This window comes from Carlito syrichta, unplaced genomic scaffold (assembly GCF_000164805.1).
Source record: "Carlito syrichta isolate Samal-C Ts95f unplaced genomic scaffold, Tarsius_syrichta-2.0.1 Scaffold309764, whole genome shotgun sequence".
NCBI lineage: Eukaryota > Metazoa > Chordata > Mammalia > Primates > Tarsiidae > Carlito > Carlito syrichta.
The window spans coordinates 2241-27886 of record NW_007253860.1 but is presented as its reverse complement, the minus strand read 5'-3'; the positions used below and the strand labels follow the sequence as shown (position 1 = coordinate 27886).

The window sequence follows — 25646 nt, the reverse complement described above, 5'->3', positions numbered from 1 at the left end:
TTATAGAGTGATTTGTGTTCTTCAGGGTATACTCCCAGTAGGGGGATTGCGGGATCATATGGAAGGTCGATTTTTAGAGCTTTTAGGAATCGCTACACTGCTTTCCACAGAGGTTGCGCTAGGTTACACTCTCACCAACAGTGTAGAAGTGTTCCCTTTTCACCACACCCTCTCCAGCAGCTGTTATTTTTTGAGTTGTTGATAATTGCCATTCTGACTGGAGTTAGGTGGTATCTCAGTGTGGTTTTGATTTGCATCTCCCTGATGATTAGTGAGGTTGAGCATTTCTTCATGTGCTTGTTGGTTGCTCTTATCAACAGGGTGCCTGAATGAAACGTAATTGTACACCTAACCCTTAACTGTACCCCACAAAACCATAATAAAAAATATTGATTAATAAAAAATAAACTTTTCACATTTCACTAAAAAAAAAAAAAAAAAAATTCTTACCAGTGAATGAGAAGGTTGAAATCATCCAGGATCTTAGAAAATATCCAGACAAGAGCAGCTGCCATTGTGTAGTTCAGTATGTGATGGGGAACCCAGAAACGTGCAGACGCATCATCTAAAAGACACATTCTGTACTTGGATTACGGAGTGAAGATAGCAATAGGTCTCCTACTCAATCCAAATAAATCTATTAGATGTTATTAGTTCATAATTATAATAATCTACTGAGAAGATTAAAATGACATGTCCATTCTATACGTAATACAATTTGACCTTCATATTATATATTTTGGGAAAGAATGATGTTGAATTTCTACTTATGAGTCCAAGAATGACCAAAGGTTGGTGAATCAGCCTCAGTAAAAACCAATGACCACTTGGAAGTGACTCAGAGACACCATAAATAGTTCATAAGACTTGATACACAAGCAGAAACTGTAGAGATTATGGTGTCTTCCACTCCTAATGCAGTAATATTTCTAACCAATGGAATTGTGAAAATGTTTAAATAATTACAAATTTTATATGATAAACTGAGTAGCTCCCCATACCAAAAATAAAAAATAAAAAATAACAATAAAATGTGCTGAAAATATAAGAAAAGGTATCTTTGGAAATCAGAAATGTCAAGATTTTCTGGAAATTTGAAAGCATTTGTACTCAGATTTATGTGTATCAAAATAGAAAATAGAACAGATAAAGCCACCAGAGTTAAGCAATGTTCTTCCTAAAAAGAACTAAATTTGGAATGGTCTATGATATTTTTAGGACAATTAAAAAAAATCTACATGTGCAATACAGGGCATATCAACACCTGCACAGTAATGTTGTATAAAAAGCCCCCTCAAAACTCCCTGGTTTAAAATTGCTAATGAGTGTATAGGTTGAACGGACAGTTCTGTGCATCTTGGCTAAATGTTCTTGATAACAATCCTTTGTTAGATATGTGGTTTACAAATATTTTGCCATCACTGCACTGTGGATTCTTTTTTTTTTTTTTTTGCTCTCTTAACAAAGTCTTTTACAGCACAAATGTTTTTAATTTTAATGAGGACACTCTCTCTGAGAAGATTCCAAATGGTGGGGGATGTAGACTTAAAAAGATGTAAAACACAGCTCAATGAATTTCCTGACCTTTAAATGTATGTAAAACATAGTATAATTAGTGAGTATTATTCTAATCAGTCTACATGGTTATCTCTTTACAAAATGAGTATCTATTTTACCCCACTGTGTAAACAGAGTAAAGAGAATGATTTACTGATTTATAGAAATGCATGTAACAGTGTCTTGAGTGACTAGAAGGACTGGACAATATGAAGAATGTGGCAGAAATTGCAAGTTCTAATGCATACAGAGGCATTGAATTGTGTGTTTTGCTAGGGTATGAAGTACATTTGATGACCAAATAAGATAAATGTGAAACATCATATGGCCCAGACTTTTAAAAATTTCAGTGCCATCTCAAAGTGGGATTTTTATCTGGTGAACAATGGAGAATCACTGAATATATAAAAATTGAAGTTGTTCTATGAAAACTATTGTGTCACAAGTAGAATAATTAAGTCTTCTTGCAGTCTGAAAGGGGTACCTTGCAGAAGACTGATCCAAGCAAGGGGAACCGTTGGAGAAAAGGCCCTAGGACAGAAGTGTGCCTGTTATATTTGAGGATTAGCCAGAAGGTCAGTGAGGCTGTGAAAAAATAAACAAAGAAAGAGGAACAGAAGAGGAGACAAGAAATACACTAAGACAGGGGATCACCTAGGGCCTTGCCAGCTTATGAAGCTGTAGGTTTTTCTCAGAGTGAAATGGGAAGCTTTTGTATGGTCATAAACAGAAGAGCGACAGTATCTGAATTAAAGGACCACTCTGGCCTCTGTGTTGAGAGTAGACTCTCAGTTGGTGACTGGAAAGGGTAGGGTAAGGTTAGAAGTATAGGAACCTATTAGGAGGTTTCACAATTACAGAAGATAAGCTGAATAGAAGATAAATTGATTTTTAGTACCCCTCCCAGTTTTGTCATTCATAGGAACCTAGAGGGAGGCTTTAATCAGGGGTTATATTGTAGTCTTAAACCTTGAAATATTATTTAGACAATGTGAGGATTAAAAATTTGGGAGTTAAAAAGTTGTGTGCTACATGGATTAGAGAGGTCAGAGAGAGAATTGTAGGAGTCGTGGTCCTGGAGTTAGTGAGATGGAAAGAAGGAAGGTAGTGATAGAGAGAACAATTGAAATATAAATTTTAAAAGAATTTTGTTTCTAACATGATTTATAATCATAGAAGCCAGTCTAAAAGAATTGGAGGGAGAAAAAAAATCCTCAAGGGATAGGAGGTCGAGAAACTTGAGAAGCCAAACCAATGTATCCATTGTCTTTCTGATGATCAGTCATTAAGAATGGTGATAGGATTAGTAGCAGGAAGAATGACTGAATTAGAAGAGAGTTCAGAAGGTAAAGAAGTAAATGCAGTCAAAAAGGGTAATATTCTAATGTCATATATGTAAAGGAGGTACCTTTAAAGAAGGTAGGAGGGAGCAGGGAGGAATCAGAACAAGGATCAGAATAAGTCGTATGTAGTTGCAGATTATGTCTCTTGATGTACATATAATAGAAACAGAATTTCAGCCGGGTATGGATCACACCTGTAATCCTAGCATTTCAGGAGGCTGAGGTGGGAAGATTGTTAGGATTCAGCAGTTCGAGACCAGCCTGGGCAAAATAATTTTTAAAATTGAACTGAATTTCATTCTGCACTATTTCCATCTTGAAAGTCAAGACTCTTAAATGGCAAATAATAGGACAATGACAAGTGGAATTTGGCTGTATGGCAGAACTCAGGTTAGCTTAAGTTGTCTTGAGCACTCAAAATACAGGTATATTTTTCACCAGTTGCCAATGATACCTTGATAGGGGTTGAGAAGTGATCAGCATATAAATACAACTAAAGAAGAAAGGAGAAATAACCATTCAGAATGGATTGCAGGTGTGGTGTAGATTTTCTGGTGCAAACCAGAGCAATTATATAGATTTGGGTGTTCAGAACATAGGATAAAGGGAGAAAGAGGGCAAAGTAAGACTGGGCAGGCCTATGTGTTTTTAGATACTCCGGTTCTGATCCCTGCTGATCGCTCCAGAGCAGGCAGAGGAGGAGGCCTTGCCAGTAGTCCAGGCACACACATGCCTTCAGGAAGCACAGGACTGTTCTAATAGAGACAAATAGATTGTTAGATTCCAGGAGGGGTAGCTCATATCTAACGTATTAAACTACCTGTATTATTCATGTTTGAGATATTTTTATGGACGACGTCTGATAATTAAGTTCGCAAGCTTGCCAGTGTGTGCTTACATTGGCAGCACGATACAAACAACTCAGTAAGGTTTTATAATCTTGGCATACCAGGGTCTCACAGCTGTGTTTGTGTCAACGTGTGGTGGTGTCTTGCTGAGTGGCATTCATTATTGTTGTTGCATGTTTTTGTGTGCCTTCGTGAGAATGTTGCCACTTGAATTAGAGCAACGGGCAAACATTAAATTTCTTGTTAAATGTGGCAAGAGTGGAAGTAAAATCAGAGACATGTGAGTCTAAGTTTATGGGGATAATGCCATGAAGAAAATGGCAGTGTACAAATGGATTAAATATTTTTCTGAGGGGACAGAAAGTCACTGATGAAAAGAGGTCAGGATGACCAGTGACGAGCAGAACCAATGAAAATATTGCAAAAATTAGTTGAGTTGTGTGTCAAAATCATCAGTTGTCTGTGAGAGTCATAACAGACCAAATAAACATTGAAAGAGAAATAGGAAAATCTCAATTTAAAATCTTGTGTGTGCAAATGTAGTCCTAAAGGAGTTCTTGCATCACGACAATGTACCAACTCCCACAGCACTATCTGTGAGGGAGTTTTTAGCTAGTAAACAAATAACTGTATTGGAATACCCTCCCTACTCACCTGATCTGGCCCCCAATGACTTTTTTCTTGACCAGAAATAAGGGAAATAGTAAAAGGAAGACATTTTGATGACATTCAGGACATTAAGGGTAATATGACAACAGCTCTGATAGCCATCCCAGAAAGAGTTCCAAAATTGCTTTGACAGGTAGACTAGGTGATGGTGTCCATTCATAGCTTCCCAAGGGGAGTACTTTTCAGAGGTGATCATAGTGATATTCAGCAGTGAGGTATGTAGCACCTTTTCTAGGATTAGTTTGTGAACTTAATTGTCTGAGCTTGTATACTGAAAAATCCCTATATAAATGGTAAATTGAAATTAGCGTTATAAAGGAATGGTCACAGTCACAACAGTCACAAAAAAGAACTTTTTTCTACAATCAAGAAAACTTGCTGAGGGAAATTTCAGGTCACCACTTAAACTGAGAAGAGAATGAAGAGGACAGAGGAGTTCTGACGACATAGCCTTTCTCAGAGACTGTCATTTGGAGAGGGAAGACAAATGCAGTAAGACAGAGAAATCGATAGTGTGTGTAATTAAGTTTTATCTCACATGTGCACGGTTTAAGTCCACAGACAATTTGTGAGGAATCTCCCAAACCCTTTAGCCACCCAACATTTCCTATGTTGATGTCTTATCATTTTTCTGTCTTTGTCATGCCTCAAACCCCCTTAATCCTCCTGGGAGGGAGAAGCAGGAAAGCCTTTGTTCAGAGCTGCTGGGAGCTGAAGGGGAAGAGGAAGCACCAAGGTTTCTGCACAGGAAGGGGTTGATTCTACGGTGCTGTGGCTAAGCTGCTGGCACAGAGATGGCTGAGTCCCCAGGTTCTGTGGGCTGGATCTTCAGAGTGGAGAATGAGGCATGAGGCAGCTCAGCTGAGAATGAGGCATCAGGCATCTCAACCGATCCTGGGCATCATTCCATCATCTATAGGAGATCGGCTGCGGAAGTAAGTCAGCAACTCCACTCACCTCATCAAGGTCTGTCTGTACCAATATAGATCACTGTGGCCTGAACTTGGCTCACATCTCAGAGTCACTGCTTTTCCCATCTCTGTCACCTCATGCCGAGGTGTCTGGATGACACCCGCATCTGTGTGCTGTATAAAAAGACAGAATTGGAGGACAGAAAAGGAAAATATAGGGAGTCATCAATACAGAAGCCCAGCATGATGATGCTAAATATTCTGAGGACTCACTTGCTACCAGGATACAAACAGCCACACAGCAAAGGGTCCAGGATGGGCAATGATATGAACCATTCCAGATCAGGGCCCTTGTGAACATGAGCAGAGAAGGGTGTTTTGGGACATTTTATTCTCATAAGATACATCTGTTGGTGACATCATGAGTGAGCCACCACCTCCAGCTCCTTTCAGAGGAGCCTATATCTCTGGGAGATGAATCAGGCAGGACAGAACTCAACTGTTATTAATTTGAGATACAAACTGACACATACAGAGGGGCTTGCAGATGCGTTTCGATATGAATTCATAACACTTTCTCTGTTGCATTTCTTACCTAAGAGTCTGTCAACTACATCCATCTGCACCTCAAACTCTAAGTATTTAAAGATGAATTTGGTGTCCTCTTGGAAGACAGCTTCTCAGTAAACTCTCCCATTCCTCTCACTGGTGGCTCAAAGCTCCTAGTCATTTATACAAACTCATATCATCCATAGAGTAGTAAGGGGTTGGCCTCTGGGCTCTCCAGGGTCAGAGAGAGCCCAGAGGAGAACAAGCATATCAACTACATTGTTAGGAACGCAGAAGCTGCATGGATGACCCCAAAACTGCTTAGATTTAAAAGATCTTCTCTGCACTGAACTCTCTCTGAGTTTTTTTTTTCCAATCCTTGAACTGAATTGGCCTTCCAAAGTCTACAGCACAGAATCTCGTACATTCTCTATCCCAAAAGTAAAATAAGAAGAGGATAAGAGGAGTCTTACTCTTGGAGATATGAAGAAAAGAGGTCTGAACTTCCTTTGTTTCAGTGTTTTCTCATTGTTAACACTCAGCCTTTCCCCTAGAGAAACCACTCCCCAACCTCCAGAACCTACTTCCACTCAGAGTAAAAGTTATAGGGTTATGGAGTGCTGAAAGAAGCCTCTACCTTGTAGTACAGTTAAGTTTGGCTAACAAGGAAGAATGAACAGTTTAAGTCTATACTTTGGCAGTTGGCACAGATGCATGCTGCTGAGTCCCTTCCACTCGAGAGCATTTGCCAATTTTAAAGAGCAAATGCTTTGCCGACTAGCCTGTTCTCCCTTAGGGGCCTATTCACCTTGTGGGCTCTATCCCCTTGTAGTGTCTCTTAAAACAAGAGTAATGTGGTAATTATTCTGTCTTCAAAAAGATTATTGCTTGTTCCTCCCATTTAACTAAGTCCTAAGTATGTTAGGCAGAATAATGACCCTTCAGAGACGTCCATGTCAAATTCCCAGAAATTGAGAACATGTTCAATTTTGTGGCAAGGGGAAAACTGATGTTCTAAATGTAATTAAGTTTACAAATCAGCAGACTTTAATATAGGAAGATGGCTTGGTTTTCCGGGTAGGCCCAATGTTACCACGAGGGCCCTAAAATGTGGAAGAGGGAGGGCAGAGAGATTCACGGTCCTAAAATGTGGGAGAGGGGCAGCTGAGGGAAACTGCTAGGGGAGGGAGGGGCCTACCTCATCAACAAGAGTCCCTGCATGATCAATGTTTATATACCTAACCTTGAATTGTACCCCACATCTTTATAATAAAAATTTTTTAAAAATGTGGAAGAGGGAGGACAGAGAGATTCAGTGATGCAGTGTGAGAAAAGACTCAACCAGTCATTGTTGGCTTTGAAGGTTGAATGGGAGCAAGAGCCAAGAAGTGCTGGTGGCCTCTAGAAGCGGAAAAGGACAGAAAAACAGATTCTCCACAAAAACCTCCAGAAAGAAAGCAGCCCTGCCAATACTGGTTAGAACCATTTTGGATTTCTGACCCCCAGAAATGTAAGGTAATAAAATATGTGTTGTTGTAAGCCAGAAAGTTAGTAGTATGTTTTACAGTATCAATAGAATTCTAATACATTATAGTATTCATGGGACTCAATGAGTGCAAGAGGGAGAAGTTAGATATGTAATACAGGTAGAGGCAGATGCATGATCACATAGAAGGAATTTAAAATCAGGCCAAGAGAAGTGTGGCAAAAACATTTTCTTTACTCCGCCCAGGCCTCATCTGCTTCTAGGGAACATACAGGAGTAGAATGTGTGGCAAAATCCAGACTAGATTGTGACACTGTCCTACTGAGAGGAAAAATCCCATTGTTCCAGTTCATCCCAGAACTTGCAGAATAAGTAGATATGCCAGTCCTGTCACCCTGTCAGCACTCTGTGGACAGGGCGCCTCTGCTCTGGTACAAGGCAGCACCTCCTTTCTCCCTGCTCTATCCTCTACATTTGACATAGCAGGTAGGCCTGGCCTGGGTTGGCTGGAGTCAGGCTCTCTCAGGCTCTCCTGGCACACAAACTGCTTCTCTGGGTTCCCCAATTCAGAACACAGGCACTGCACCACCCCAGCTCCTGTGTCTCCACATCTTCAGCAAGTTCGGAGGTATATCCACTGCAAGCACACCTGCCATTCAGAGCCCAATTCAAAACTCAATTTAGAGCAAAACCCATCTCTATACCAATGGAGAAAGAAGGGTGGGTCTCTAGTACCTTCAACTCCAGCCATATTTCAAGATATGTGCAAATCAACTCTCTGAATCTAGGTTCAACTTCTTCAGGGTTTCCCTTAACTATCTCCTTTCTGGGAGCCATCTTAGTCCCTCCCCAGGGACTCTGGATGACAACGAGGCCTCGGTGCCTCCTAGTGGTCAGTGCATATATCAGCACAAATGTGCTCTGTTGCGAAAACGTAAGAGGGGTATATGGGATTTTATGATTGGTGGGTGTTACAAGGCCAAATAAATAATATTAGTATTATGGCCTAACATGGAATCACCTTAGAGATGAACGTTTGGGTCAGACAGGTGGAGATGATGTCAATTTTAATATTGATAAATAGCAGGGCTCAATTAGGGACCGAATAGGCTGACTTACACTATCCTAATTCTGAATTTAACTCATTTTCTCTCCTGTTTGAACTGCAGGCCAACCCTGTATGGAGAAAACGTTCTCCACTGATTTTTTTATTTTTATTTTTTTAATTTTTTAAATTTGAGTCGGAGTCTCGCTCTGTCACCCAGACTGGAGTGCAGTGGCCGCTCCCGGCCACCACAGCCTCGACCCGCTGGGCTCCGGCGATCCTTCTGCCTCAGCCTTCCAAGGAGCCGGAATTACAGGCATTTGCTACCATGCCCGGCTGATTTTTTGATTTATTGTAGAGATGAGGTCTTGCTGCCCAGGCGGGTCTCGAACCCACGGGCTCAGGCAATCCACTCACCTCAGCCTCCCAAAGGCACGGGATTACAGGCTGAGCCACCGAGCCCGGCTTCCACTGATTTTAATCCATCCCCAAATCTACTTTTTTTCTAGATAGGCAGAAGGCAAGCAGGAAGATGAAGAGAAACTAAGTGAAGATCAAGAGACTAAATAATATAACTTATTTCCATTACCATAGAGAAGATTTGGTCAGGAATAGGAAGGCTAAAACAGGAGTATTCCTTTAGGAGAGCCCCTCAGAATGGAGAGTATTGAACAAAGTGCTATTCCAGGAGATTGAGTTTTAGTGAAGAAAGATGGTAACAATTTATTAAATTCTTTCTCCAATTCCAGCCCTTGCACTTCAGGTCTGCTCATGAAACACAGCACAAATGTGTAATAACAGTGCAGCAATTACCTTCATTCCAAACCCTTTCTGTATTACCTGACCTAATCTAAATATTCTCTTTATTCTACTTTCCATGTTGTCACATGGTCCAATGGAACATCAGAGGTTATGTGAGAACAGTAAATAGCAATGTAAGAATACACCAATAATAAAACGTCCAAATAGATGTCCCAATGTGATTACAAATGTCCTTTAATGTTTTAAAATTGAAAAAATTAAAAAATATTTTGGTTGAAATCAAAGTTTAACACCTCTATGCTATTTCGGTTAAATATCAAACAAATCACAGATGAAAAATCTAACATTAAAATTCAAAGAAAAACAACTGAAAGTAAAATTATTGTCACTTTAATTCTAGTAACTAAGGATAATGGCATTCAATCTTTCTGGTGTTATCTACATTGCTCGGAAATATATTTCTATAAAATTTAAAAAACTTCAACTAATTAATGTTCTAAAAATGTAATGAGGAATAACTTGGCTGGAATCTTGAAGAGGGCAAGAGTCTGCGGAGACTGAGGGCATTTTCTGATCCCAATTCAGCACTCATGGAGCTGACTCACGGGCCAGAGGGATAAATTCAAAGACCAAAAAGCACCAAAGGTAGCCCTTGACAAACTCAAAGAATAACAATAGCCAAAACTAAACCTATTCTCTAGGTGATCCTAGATACCTCAAGCCCTGAATTAGGATGCAGTGAGCCTCAAATTGTTTATACTTCTACATACTTGGCAGAAATGTAATAAAATTTCCTCTGGAGGAAGATATGTTCGCCTTATACCTCATACCTTATAACTTACACCTTAGCTGTGGTTAAGCTGTTGGCACAGAGATACACAGCTGAGTCCCCAAACTCTGTAGGCTGGATCTTATACCAAAATTTATTTCCACAACCATAGCATCTGGCACAACATCAAAGATGATCAGATTTGTAAGCAAAAATATAAACACCGTGAATATACAAATGCCAAGATTGGAGAAGTAGCACAAAAAGAAAACCAACAAAAATAGCCCACACATACATATGTCAGAGGTGAAAATTATCAGACTCTGAAACAACTGTGTGTCTTATGCCCAAATAAATAAAAAATGATCACAGAAAAATGTTGTGATGTAGTTACTGCCTATAAGAACTGACAGCAGATTGGAAAAAGCTCAAATAACAATTTTGGCAAGGAGATAGTGAATGATAGTCTTCATTGTTCACATGTGTGAAGTTTTGTCAAATCAGTAAAAAGAGGAAGAGAAGGGGATGTGCAGTTACCAAATGGACATAAAGTATGACCTGCAGTAAAGTTTTAGGTTGAATTGGGAGAGAAGGGAAGCCTGGAGGGGCTGAGGGACAGTGACAATGACGTCAGCGGATTCCCATTCAGCAGCTTTCCAAAAACAATTTCAACCAATCCTTCAGAAGGATTTCTGGCAGTATCTTAGAGAGTCTAGGCATAAGTAGACTAAGAAGCTACACACACAGAAGGTATTATCAGAGGGAGACATTAATTCAGAAAAAAACATTGCTTCAGATGTTCTTGCAGGACTGTTTTAATGCACTAAGGAACTATTTTGTTATACAAAAGCACACAAGTCGAAATGTCCTCAACAGCCTTTGAACTGGCTGGGCAGGATGTAGATATACTGTTGGGTTGTGGCAGTGACATTGAAAGTTAGAGAGGTCTGAAGAAGTAGAATTTATTCTGAGCTAAGTTTTGGGGCTTGGTGTGAGGATTTTGATTTCTGTGCATTTCTTTGAAGTTGTAAAAGGACTGAATAACATAGCTGAAATTACCACCATTATCAGCAATGTCATTATTAACATATTTCACACACACACACACAAATCAAAGAAAAAGATTTCCAAACACATGCTGTGTTGCCCCTGCTAGAGAACTGGGCTGTCACAAAGGAACATTCAAATCATTGAGAAATCACTACAGAGAAATCACTACAGAGAAAGAGCCTGCTCTTTGTTAGTCACATGTAATCACTATCTATATTGTTAAGTTTATTGTGTATGTTTCATGATTGCATATTTTTATGACAGAACAACCATCACTATCCCTGAGGACTAAGTCTGTGATAAGGCACTTTCAGTTTGGGTTTCTTGAGTTGTCATCAATAAGTGTTTCAAATCCCTGAGATGTAATTGTTTTCGATAATTGAAATTCTCGTGTTTTAAGAAATAGTTCATTTTCTCCCATCATATATATTACAGCTATATCTGAAATTCCACCTTTTCCCCTGAATGATGAGGAACAAGGACAGGTTGCTGTAAGCTGAGTAGAAAAGAGGAGAGCCCTACAGCTTTATGCACAGGAGGGAAGTGTCTCTGCAGTGCTGTGGCTAAGCTGCTGGCACAGAGATACACAGCCGAGTCCCCAAGTTCGGCAGGCTGGATCTTAAGAGTGGAATTAACTCCTTTGCGCCTCTCTACAGAAAATCGATCTTTGGGCAACTGTGAATCATCTAATACAGCCTCATTCTGAAATTGAATCAGGAGCTCCGGGCCCTGTCCTAGGCTCTGTCGGTACCAGTAAAGAGTGTTGTGTCCAGAAACAGGATCACACCAAAAAACCACGGCCTGACTTTTCTCTGTAATCTTGTGTCTGGGGGACTGTGTGACTCCAGCTTCTGTGAGTTCTGTGGAGGAAAAGACCACATTTTAAAACAGAAAGAAGAAAAAAATTGGAATAATCACTGGGAGATACATTATGGAGACCCGGTAACCTGAGGACTCACCTGTCCCCAGGAGACAGAAGGCCACCCAGCAGAGGAGCCTGGTGCCCATGGCAGGGGCAGGGTAGGATGGGAGGCTCACCAGATCAGGATCCTTGTGAGCAGGAACAGAGGAAAAGGGACGACCCTGCCCCCACACAGCAGTTGCCACAATGACATCACTGTCTCCAGAATGCCCAAAGTCTTAGAAATCAGTTGTTATAAGCTAGAAAAGAACTAAAGTTGGTTTAACATATTTATAGGCTGTCTGTAAGTTCATCCAATCATCCTCACTCACATCTCCAGGGCCTATGGGATTGGATCTTTCATTATACCTTCAGGCCCCTCTAACTCTTTGCTGGATACTTCTACTTGATTGTGTAAGGATAACTCAAAATAGTGATATAAATTAGTGACCTCTTTGTCTTGTCTGTACTTATCCTTCTCTTTGGGCATTTCTCTTTCACTAGGTTCTCCATTTTCTCAGTGTGCTTAGACAGGGTGGAAGCTGGGGTCATTGGCACAGCTTCATCCTAGAATCACATTGAACTTGCTGACATTCTCTGAGCTAAAGGAGCAAAATATTTTGAACACAGAATTGGATGGCTTTATTTTTTCTAAAGGCCAATAACCAGATTCTTCTTTGCTGTTCGTAATCTTCACGATGCATCATGGACCAAAACTTTCACCATGGTGCTGCCTGTACTTCTTGGTCACCAATGTTGGGAAAGTAAGTTCTGATATCTTACCTAAGATAGGTGGGAATCTCTCTTCTCCTTGAAAATATCAAGTTGAATATTGTAACAATGCAAAATTTAACAGAACTTTTGGATCTTAAAAAAGTACTATTTTAGTATAACTTGCAATTGAATTTCAGTGTTAATATTTGGCAATTTAAAAAAATTGTGTGACATTAGAATACACTTCTCATTCTCTGAGTGGTATAGTGGGAAGGCTTAGGGGTTTGGAGATGCTCCGAGAGTTGGTATAAGTGAACAAAACAGGGACATGTGTGTTTAGGGAGGGAAGGCCAGTATAACTCTGAGCCTAGGGATATTCTGTCAAGTTCCCAAAACCTAAGGAACACATGCTAAAGATATCAGGTGGAGACCTGTAGGTGTACGATTATCAGAACCATTTATTTTCCTTATAATTTCGGTATCATTGAGGTAAAAAAGCAGTTAGTCTGAGCCTACCTCATGCTGACATCAATTAATAATTTTATGATGGAAAGTTTCTTCACACAGTGACATTGCCTTTTCCATTCTTGTGATCAGAGGTGGGGTTCTGGGTGACTACAGTGTTCAAGGGAGTGCAGGCTGGGTGGATGGAGAAAGGTTTATCAGGCTACATGTGAAATACTTGAAATTGAGGCATGGCAGTTCCAGTGAAGAAACATCCCATGTATTCCCAGGCCTTACCTGCCATAGTTTTGGGACATCAGATTCTTTTAAAAAATATCTGTAGTGTTACTGCCAACAATTTGAGATAAGCCAATCTGGAAAGGTCTAAAATTGCCAGGGCTCTCTTTTCCTCCATTCCCCTTCTGTGATACCACTCATAATCCAGGGAACAATTTGAATGTGCTAGGTGTGGGGTACAGGTACATTGCTAATGTTTCTCTGATAATCAAAGGAAGCAGTTCTCCCTTTGCATGGGTCCCTGAGCATTCAGGCTGACTCTTAACTTTCCTCATCTAACCCCCATGCAGGCTCAAAATATTCTGCACTCAATAATTTGCTACAGATAAAATGTCACTCCTGTATAGAAGCCACCTGCATCAATGGAGGAAGAAGAGTCTCCATTTCATATCTCACATTTCACCAGTCACTCAAAAGATCAGCAGACCATATACTGGATGCTAGGATGAAGCCATACTTCTCCTTTAAACTCACCTTCTCAGGCTGCACTGAGCCCTGTTTCAAAAACATTTGGGCCTCATCAAACCTCAGTGCCTCCTGATGGCCAATGGTTCAAAGAAACTGGGCTCAGGCTCTCCATCCATGATTCAGGAAGGCTGATTGATTAGATCAGAGCAAATAGTAAATAGCAGACCATGTTTGCAAGAAGCTGAAAGGAATTCCTCCCTGCTCCACCTGATCCTTCTGATTGGTTTCAGCCCCCTCCTCATTACACAAGTACGTACATACCATCCAGCCACAACTTGGGACAAACACTACCCCTTCAGTCAATTCTCCAGAGTCTGTGAGTTCTTGGCCAACATGTAGAAAATGCAGAATCTCTTGATTTGAACAACATGTTTGCTAAGATGCCTCTTGATATACATTGCTAGCTAAGTTTTGTGATCATCTCAAAGATCTTGAGTTGTTTTGCCCTCAAACTTCACATTATTTTATTTTTTTTTAGGGACTTGAAAAAAAATCATAGTCTATTCCCTATGGAAAAAGCATATTATAGGGTTAAAAGAGAACTTATCTTATATTTTTGTTTTATAGAATATAAATTTATAATATTCTATATTAAATTATGGAATATTTCAGAGACACTAAAAATGAATGTAATAAATACCCACCATCAAACTGAAACGATGACAACATTTTTGGATCTTAGGATATTTCTTCTTCAATTTCTATTGAAAATAAACACCTATGAAAAAGTTGAAATGATTATAAAACAAATAGAATACTAAAATATATATCAATTTTTGACATATTTTGCTTTATCTCTTTTTGTATATTTTAACTTTAACTTCTGAAATGAAACACTTTATTCTTGATAATTCAGCATGTCTCTCCCCAAAACAGCAATTATGTTACATAACCACAAATGCCTTTGTAACACTATGAAACTTAACATTTACACGATTTTCTGATATGTACTTCATATTTAACTTTCTCAGTTGTTCCAGTGTGTCCTTTGGTTTTTATTATTTTTTCCTTGAGGACATTATCCAAGACCATGTATTTCCTTGGTTGTCAGAGTTCTTTAGACTTTTAAACTAGATGTCTCCTCTACTCATTTATTATATTTTTTGCTTTTCATGAAAAACAGAAGAGTCAAGGCCAGTTGATCAGTAAAATGATCCACAACCAGAATTCCCACAATATCAGAAATTAAAGATTTTGGAAAATGCCATACCACAGATGTTGTGTACTTCCCATTGTATCTGGTCAATTACAGGACATATACTATCATCTTTCCACATTTTTTAAAGATACTACATTTGAGGTGATGGACATCAGATCTCTTTATTTTGAAGGTGCCCTTTACATTTTTTAGTTAAGTAGAAGTAAGTGGAGTGTTACTTTAAAACAATATGAATATCCTGGTCCTCATACCCTTTCACTTGTTAGTTTTGGCATCAACTGATGGTCTTTGTCTATAACTACATTGATGGTTACATGAATTTTCTAATTAAATTTATTAGCTAGCATTCTTCTGCAATGAAGAGATTCTTAGCTATACTTTTTTTGGTCATTATAACCTCATAAATTTGTAAAATTTGTTATAATCTGGTTTCCCATTATTTTTCCTTGATGCTTAAATGCTCATGTTTGGCTAGTGGGCACCTCTTGAAACTGATTCTGTGTATTTTTTTTTTTACATGTTCTTTTGGTTCTGATATTTTTTTTCATTTCTGCCAAAATATGTTTCAGGATTTTCTCTGCCCTGAATCTAGAAGAAGCCATATCTGCTTTGTTTCTATTATTGTGGAAAAGTATTTAGAAATCTAATAATATGCAATGTCTTCCCACTAATACTGGAAACACAACTACAAAGAAATAAAGCAAAGAGTTTATATTGTTTTTAGACTTTCCATGGTTAGAGTTAGAAAATACGTACCTTTAAAAATAAGGTGCTCATATTGATACCTCCAATTCCAATCAGCTTCACAGATTTCTTTATCATCTCCCCTTATTTATTTATTTATGTATTTTTGAGTTGGAGTCTCACTCTGTCGCCCAGACTGGAGTGCAGTGGCACGCTTCCGGCCACCGCAGCCTCGACCTGCTGGGCTCCGGTGATCCTTCAGCCTCAGCCTTCCAAGTAGCTGGAACTACAGGCACGTGCTACCATACCCGGCTAATTTTTTAATTTATTGTAGAGATGAGGTCTTGCCAAGTTGCCCAGGCAGGTCTCGAACCCGTGGCCTCAGGCAATCCACTCATCTCAGCCTCCCAAAGCACGGATTACAGGCTGAGCCACTGAGCCCAGCTTATTTCTTATTTATATCTCTATTCTCTTGATGAGGACTCTGGTTCACAGAAATGTCAATTAATATACTCATTTTCTCTCTTCTGTAGTATATTAAAAATGTTTTAGAAATATACACTAAAAACACTAACAACAACAAATCTCCCAAGTGAAGTTCAACCTCAACTTTATTTAGCCTCCTAACAATAAAACTACTGAAATCTAAAGAGAGGGAAACCTCCCCAAAAAACTAGACAAAAAAATATATTACAAATGTTCAATAATACGATCCTTAACATCTTTTGTTTAGATCCTTTGTTCATTTTAAGTTGATTACACTCAACATATTGGAAAAGCTCTTTGACATTGGCCTTGGCAATGATTTCTTGGATAACAGAAAAAGCTCAAGCTTCAAAAGGAAAAATAAATGGAACTACATCAAACTAACAAACTTCTGCACAACACAAAAAATAATCGGCAAAACCAAAGAGCAACCTATGAATTGAGAAAAATAATTGCAAATCATATATTCGATAACAGATGAAAACCAAAATTTATAACTACCACGTACAACTCAATGGTAAGAGAAATATAACAATATTTAAAATGGGCAAAGTCTTTAATTCCAGCACTTTGGGAGGCCAAGGCAAGTGGATTGCCTGAGCCTGCGGGTTTGAGATCAGCCTGGGCAATGTAGTGAGACCTCATCTCTACAATAAATCAAAAAATTAGCCGGGCGTGGTAGCTCACGCCTGTAGTTCCAGCTACTTGGAAGGCTGAGGCGGAAGGATCCCCGGAGCCCAGCAGGTCGAGGCTGCGGTGGTTGTAAGCATGCCACTGCATTTCTGCCTGGGCGACAAAGCGAGACTGCAACTCAAAAATAAACAAACAAAAACAAATAAATAAAATGGGCAAATGACCTAAATATGAGAGGAGACCTCTCAAAAACCATGTATTCATTTTTACATATTTAAACTTCAGTCACCTTCAAAGTTCTCTCTGTTTGATGAAATACACCTTTTGAGATGCTTTTTCCACTGCTCAAAACAGTTTTTGAACTAGTCAATTTTGGTGCCTTTTGGTGCTTTTGCCACTTTTGTTTCACCTCTTCCACATTGGCAAGACGTTTCCCTTTGAATATTTTTGTCATCTAGGGAAGTAAACAAAAAAAGTCACTCAGGGCAAGATTGGGTGAATAGAGAGGGTGGGCAGGGGAGTCATGACATTTTTGGTCAAAAACTGCTGAGCATTCATCGCAGTGTGGGCTGGTTGTTCATTGGTGGGAATGTAGATTTGTGCAGACATTAAGGAAATCAGTGTAGAGGTTTCTAAAGAAATTAATAATGAATTACCATATAACCCAGCAATTCCTTTTACTTGGTATGTACACAAAGGAAATAAAATCCTTATCTCATGGAGATATCTACACTCCCAAGTTCATTGTAGCATGATTTACAATAGCCAAGATATGGAAACAACCTGAGTGTCCATTGATGGATAAATGGTTAGAGAAACGGTGGCAAATATACATACAATGGAATATTATTCAGTCCCAAATAATAATGAGATCTTGCTATTTGCCACAATATGGATGAGCCTGGAGGACATTAGGCCAAGCAAAATAAGACAGGCACAGAAATAAATATATTGTATGATCTCACTTATATGTGGAATTTAAAAAGTGTCAACCCCCCCCCAGTGGTTATAGAGGTATGGCAGAGAATAAGAAATTAGAAGATTTAGGTTAAAAGATACAAGATAGTAGATAGGTAGAATGAAGAAATTTAAAGATCTAATGCACACATGAGAACTATAGTTAATAATGTAGTGTATTCAGAATTTTTTTTCTAGATGAGTAGATTATATCTGCTATTAGCACAAAGGGTAAGTGGGCAACTATGTGAGATGATGGATATGTTAATTTGTTTCACTATAGCAACCATTTTGCTATATGTGTGCAACTCATAACATCATGTTGTATACCTTAAATATCCATGATAAAAATTTACACTTTAAAAATAAAAGGTCCAAAAAACCTGCTTAACATCATTGGTCATTAGGGTCATGTAAATTAAAACCACAATGGCTTATCACTTCACACTAAGATGACTATAATAATAAAAAAGAAAAAAAAAACCCAGAAATTAAAAGTAAGGAAGGTTGTGAAGAAATTGAAGTACTTGTAGATTGCTGGTGGGGGTATAAAATCGTTCAGTTATTGCAAAGAAGTTTGGCAGTTACTCAAAAAGTTAAAGAATTTCCATATGATTCAGCAATTCCATTTTTCAGAACTGAAAACAGGAAATCAAACAATAATTTTGGGTCAGTGTTTATTGCAGCAATACTTCTTTTTTTTTAATTGATTTATTTGTTATAAAGATGTGGGGTACAATTCAGGGTTAGGTATATAAACATTGATCATGTTGATGAGGTATGCCCCTCCCTCCCCTAGCAGTTTCCCTCAACTTATTGCAGCAATATTTCTAATGGCCAAAAGGTAGAAACAATCCAAAGGTCCATCAACTGATGAATGAATAAGCCCAATGGATTATTGTTCAGTTTTGTAAAGGAATAAACTTCTGACACATGATATAAGATGGATGAACCTTGAAAGCATTATGCTAAATGAAAGAAGCCAAATACAAAAGGAAAAATATTTTATGATTTCACATATATTAGTTATTTAGAATAGGGAAATTCATACAGACAGAAGGTAGATTAGAGGCTACCAGGGCTGAGATGGAGAAAAAAATGTGTAGTTATTGCTTAATGAGTACAGAGTTTCTCTCTGAAGAAACGAAAAAAGTTTGGAAATAGATATTGGTTATGACTGTACAACATTGTGAATATACTTAATTCCACTGAATTGTGCATTTAAAAGTTGGTAAAGTGACAAAATTTGGTTTAAATATACAATTGTCCCTCAGTATCCTCTAGATTGTTTCCAGGACCCATGTAGATATCAAAATTCAAGGATACTCACACTTTTTACAGTCAACCTTCAATGTCCTTGAGTTCCAAATCTGCTGAAACAGAGGGTCTGCTATATCAGTGTTTTATTTTAAAATGCTTTTTGTCAGAATGTATCTCAAAGAGAGTTTTCTGATGTAGTTGTAATTTTCTTTTGAGTACAAGACATTTCCACTAGTCCATATCTTTACTCACATTTAAGACTGTCTTTCCTTTGAAAATTTTCTAGTCTAGTAGTTTTGAAGTAATAACTCATTGTTTCAGGTTGCAATACTCTGATTCTAAGTAAGGCTGAAAACCTATTTACATGTTAAGTGTGTAATTTATGTTTACTCTTCTGTGGTTTCTTATTTTGATTAAGTATCACCATTTTGTTGGTGATACAATGGAATATTTTGTTGGGTTGTGTTCTTCTTATTAAGTAATGCAACTTTTTTACTCATTCTAGGTATGAACTTTATTAGACAAGGACAGCTACATTACAGAAAAACAAACAAACAAACAAATAAAACAATTTCTAAACTCTCTATGGCTTAACATTATGAAATCTTACTTCCCATGACAACATAAACCAGTGTGACATGAGCAGATTTCTTTGATGGTTGAACACTGAATGATGACCTGGTGAGCCCGGCTGCTTCCATATTATAATTAGGCAATCTGTGCCATGTAGCTCCCAAGTCCATCAAGGCATGGTAAAAGAGAATTAAAGGGTGTCTGTGTGAAAAAGTGTTGATACAGCAGGCTTGAGACTGCTGTGCTTAGAAAGTCCTGCTTGCAAGATGGGCCTCTGGCTGGCATCTGGGAACTTGACTGGTGAACAGTGTCTTCCACCAATATAAAGCTTTTCCTAACTGGAAGGAATGGCTTCTTGTACATAGACTGGTGTTGCAAACAGGATTATGCTGAACACCAGATCTCCTTCAGGGGTGCTAGGCAGTGGGTTCCTACATGACCAGCCTCTACTAAAACCTTTTGGGCGCTGAGTCTCAAAATGGGCTTCATTGGCAGAAACATTGCACATGTGTTAATGCATTTTTGCTGCTAGGGCAAGAGTGAGCTCTGTGTGGCTCTCCTCAGAGGAAGAGAGCATTAGGAAGCCTCCACGTGAACTCCTCTAGATTCTGCCCTCATGCTTTTCCCACATGATCTGCTGACACTTGCATAAATCTTAGCCAAGAGTGCAACACTATATGCTGCTTCTTATGAGTCTTTCCAGCTAATTTTCAAATATGAGTGAGTACTTAGAAACTCCTATCACAGGATATTTTTAAGGGCTATGTTTTAAATGGGCTCATATCTGTTTTGCACACATCTGATAGCTCAGAACCTTGTCATATGTTCCTAACCTTCCAACTGCAAATGACACTGGGAACCGTGGAAGGGTCAGGGGTGTTTCATGAATCTGAATCATCTTTGTCATGCTGATTTTTCAGCATTCATGTACACTTCCCATGCCATTCTCTGGCTGTGGCTTAACTTTTCATTTTTTAGTGGTATGGTGTAAGGCATAGGAGTTTAATTTAATACACTGAAATAAATATCATTCTTTATGGCATGTGTTTTTTTGTGTCTCCACTAAAAACTTTCCTCCTTCAAAGGCTAAAAATATCTTCCTTAATTTCTTTTAGTAAATTGAAACTTTTCTTTTCACGATTGAGAGTAAATATACCTAAAACACATTTTCACACAAAGTAATGAAGTAGAGACAGGAGTAAGAGGGAGAAGCTTATGTTCAGTGCAGAAGAAATAGCCTAAATAAAAGATCGCCAGGGTGGAAAACAACATGGTATATATGATAAAATAACTGAAAAAGAGAAGCATGTCTAGAACAGACAGAGCCAGGGAAAACTTGGTACAAGGTGATGGTGGAGAAGCAGGTGAAGGGCAAATGATATGGACCTTGTGGAGATATTGCCCCATAGAAGAAAGGCAGTCAGGAGCAGAGATCGTGAGTGAAGGAAGATGGGGAAGAGGTAGATGAAGAAATCACTAAAGTCCAAAGGAGAAAGAAGAATATGGTGGCTTTGAGATTATCAAGGGCAGCATCATGAATCTGAACTAAGATGCCTTTTTTCTTTCTGGAATCAGAAAGAGAGACCTGCAAAGGAGAAACTCAGCAAGTTAAGGGTGTTGTGGTGATCTCCATTTGGGCTGAGACTGGTATAGAAATGAACCTCAGCACTGAGGTTCATATTGCTCCTGCTCTTAGGCCCCCAGGTTGGCAAGAGCTCTGTCACTCATATGGAAGCTGGAGCTTTCTAGGATAGAGCCAGACCCAGACAACCTACAACTTTCAAATTGCTCTTTATGTGCAGAGAGGAGACAGTTATGCAGCACTGTGGAGACACTGCTGGCACAGAAGTACACAGATATCTGGGAGGTGGTAGCAGACTCTAGAGTGAGGGAGAAATCCTTTGTGTTTGATCTGGAGACACTGTAGCCATCAGAGACTTCTCTTTTGTCAGTATTACCAGCACCCAACGGAGTAATATATCATCCTCAGCCCATGTCCCAGGTCTTGTTGATACCAGACCATATAATTGTTGTCCTCAGTCTGTTGACAACTTAGTGTCACCTGCTCTCCTGTCTCAGTGATCTTGTGTCTTGGGCTCTGGCTGATTCCAGCATCCAAGTGTCCTATAATAGAGAACGACAGACACTGATACTGTCATCCCAAGAGAAAGGCTTGTATCCAGGCCTTGGGAAATCCAGGGAAGGAAACCCATCTGTGAGCAGCTCTCACCTGCCCACAGGAGATGAAGGGCCACATGGAGAACGAACCTGTTGCTCATTTTAGGATCATGGAAGAACGTTCTGTCTCCCTAGTCCTGCTTTGGAGAAATAACTCTCAGTGACTTAATGATGTCACTGTCTCTGACAAATTCTTGAGCTGCAGAGCTGACCTGCCACACCTCTTCCTCACAAGAACAAGTTAAATATAGTGTGTATGTATACGTAGTATATATATTATTTATACTATATATAGCAATATTTTATAGAATATGTACACAATTTAAGATCTCAGAATTTTAAAAATTGTAAAGTGTTTTTAATAAGTATTAAGTACATACACCCGTTGCATGATTTTAGTAAGAAAATGTGTTTCTCTCTATCTTTTATTCCCTTTAGGATACAGTTTCTCATTTGTATACTGTTTTTATTTTTCCCAATATTTCTGCAGCCTAAGGGACATCCTCATGGTAGTCCTGGTGCCTTTTATAATGTTTTGTCTCAAAATTTGCCTCCAAGTACCTTTTACTAGTTGTTTCTTTTGCTTGAACTCTGGATAACTGGATGTCAGCCTGCAACAATACCTTTTGCTAAAAGACATCCAGAAAGGTTTCAAAGTGTCAAGATCAGAGTCAATTTAATTTTATGCTGTTTCATATCAGTTTACCTGATAGGAACGTCACATCTATCTATCTATCTGTCTATCTATCTATCTATCTATCTATCTATCTATCTATCTATCTATCATCTATCCATCTATCCATCTATCTATCTAGAACCTTGACTAATGTAGATATGATTTCTTCCTTTGTTTTAGGTGAGGTCACTGGGACTGGACCACCCAAATCTCTGTGACTCTGCTTTCTGTGATAACAAAAATAGGCACGTTAGAAATGACTGAGAATCATTAGGTAGAGATATTTGTCTAGAAGTACACATCTGATGCCTCTAGGATCACAGGGCAATGTCTTTTGTCAATGAAGAAAGTCTTATAACCACCAAATGGGAAATATTGACTGGGTCACAAGTGTGCTATGGTGTGACACATTTAGTCAATAGCAGTACAAACTGTTATTTTATATCCAGGTCATATCTCAGTGTGAGGCTTTCTTTCTGTAACTAACATCTTGATGTAACCTGGATGATCAATTTCTACAATCATGTCCCAGTGAGAAAGGACACAGAATCAGAAGGAGAGACAAGGGGGATGTCAATGAGAACCCAATGTGGAAAGTCTGTGGCTGGGGTCTGGCAATCCCAGGAGGGGTTTCCCATCTATGCCCAGAACTAACCTGGTTCCAGGAAATCAAAGCCACACAGCCAAGGAGGTCACAGCCCATGGTTGGGTCAGGGCAAGAAAGGGGAGCTTTCCATTTTAGGGCTCTGATTATTTCCATTAGGGCGTACGGAATCTCAGAACTAAGGATCATTCTCAAAATAAGGTATAATTTATCTACAATGTTAGATTCCAAAAAATACTCTAACTCCTCTAGGGAAATAAGCATCTACCAGGGATAGCTTCTTTTCATTTACCTTTAAATTTGCCAGTTGATATTGATTCACAGATTTTCTTTTGTTGAAAACATACACCTCATTTTGAAACTTTGTCTTTTTTTGCTCTAATGTTTTCCAAGCACCCAGATGGTACCTACACATGACAAATAACTAGAGGTGGACTTGTCATGACATAAGTGAAGAATAACTTTAAGTCTTCTCACTTGTGCAAGATGTTGTTAAGACTTTGTCATTTCGTATTCTCTTTGCAAAAGAGCTCTCTAAAATTTTGTAACCCTCATGCCCTCCAAAACCTTGATCTACTTTGTATCTACATTCATTATTTGTTGAATGAATGAAGAAATAAATAAATGGTTATGTGACTCCAGGCAACCTCAAATCTCTATAACATAAACCTAGTCTATTCAGTTGCAAATAAGTTCAGAGCTTTCAGTGAGCAGACCCATGTGAGTCTGTTGGAAACTGAAAATTAGTTCAAATGATTTTGAAAAAGATGGCTCACATATGTCGTTATAAGACTACTTAATGAATGGGTGGCAATATAATTTTTTTTTAATGATAGGCTGGGCACAGTGGCTCATGCCCATAATTCCAGCAATTTGGGAGACCAAGGTGGAAGAATTGCTTGAGCCCAGGAGTTTGAGACCAGCCTGGGCAACACAGAAATACCTAGTCTTGATATTGTAAATAATACTGCAATAAACATGTGTGTGCAGGTATCTTTCATAGAGTGATTTGAGTTCCTCTGGGTATATTTCCAGTAGGGGGATTGCAGGGTCATATGGGAGATTGCAGTTGCCACACTGTTTTCCACAGAGACTTTACTATTTGTACATATACACCATGGAATAATATGCAGCCATAAAGAAGGATAAAATTATGAAATTTGCAGCAACTTGGATGGACTTAGAGGCTATAATACTGAGTGATCTATCAAAGAAACAAAGAACTGAGTATCACACGTTCTTACTCTTAAACAGACCTTGAATAGCTATCGTAATACTTTAAGAAAGGGATTGGCAGTAGTGGGAAACTGCTGGGGCAGGGGCACACCTTGTCAACAAGGGTATTTGCATAATGAACATTTATATACCTAACCCTGATTGTACCTCATATATTTAAAATAAAAAAAATTATATTAAAAACCTTGCCTTTACAGAAAACAAAACAAAACAAAATAAAATAAAATAAAGCCAGGTGTGGTGGTGCACACCTGTAGTCCCAACTATGTAGGAGACTGAGGTGGAAGAATCACCTGACTCCAGGAGGTCAAAGCTGTGGTGAACCATGATTGCACCACTACACTCCAGCCTGGGTGACAGAATAAGACTCTGATTAAAAAAAAATCTCTTCCCAAGAGATTTCCATGGTCACTTCATTCCATCACTGATATAGTTTAGGATGCCCCTAAAGGTAAAAGCAAAGTCTATGATGCGACCTTAGGGACATATAGTTTATTTGGGAAATGACTCCAGGAAGAAGAAGCTAACAAGTAAAAAAATAAAATAAAATAGGGAAGGAATAAACCAAGATAAAAGATCAATAATGAGTTGGTGCTGGGACAACAGGAGACAGAACCCATCAGAACCCCCAGAGAAGCACACAGAATGCCTTTCAATTATCTGCATGAGTGGAGAGGCAAGAGTTTTCATCACTTGTTTTGTTCCATCAGAAGCATTAGGACTTCTGGCTGTCTTTGTGTACAGGCCAGTTGAGCTCACATAATATCAGAGGAGACACTGAAGGAAAAGCAGAGAGACTCTCAGCATGCACCTGAAGAAGGACACTGTTAGCAGGAGGTGAATTTGGACTTGCAAATGACTGTCCACTTTGGGGGGTGAGGACGTGATAGAAGGCCCTAGGGACTCCTCAATGATGGTAACCTTTCAAGTAAAACTGTTTCTTTTTCTGTCATCTCTATTCTGTGATTTCCAATTGTTCTGAAGCCATAACTTTCTGGGAGCATCATACCTTGCATATCAGACTTAGTATCAAGCAGGAAGTGCTGTAAGACATCACATTTTCATATTCTCTTAAGAGACAATCCTTTATGTTAATATCTCATATTAATTATCAGATTACTATGTTTGCATTTCAGATGACTTTATGTCTGAAACAGAAATGAATCAGGCAAAAGTAACTTGTCTTTAATCTCAGAAGTACACGATTAAGTAATTGAGGCAGATTAGAGACTTCTCAGAGTTATAGGGACTTAAGCTTTCCTAAATGAACACTTTATATTAGATTCTTTAAAAAAATTACCTGTATAAAAGATATGCAAGCCGGGCTCGGTGGCTCAGCCTGTAATCCCGCGCCTTTGGGAGGCTGAGGTGAGTGGATTGCCTGAGC

At 38.8% G+C, this 25646-nt stretch overlaps 1 gene segment (V, D, J or C); it reads right to left on the bottom strand.

The window, feature by feature from the left end:
- Positions 1-11424: 11424 nt before the first annotated feature.
- On the bottom strand, positions 11425-12033 carry LOC110596515. The segment is given in 2 exon segments: positions 11425-11849; positions 11949-12033. Coding segments are annotated over 2 exon segments (474 nt in total).
- Positions 12034-25646: the final 13613 nt, after the last annotated feature.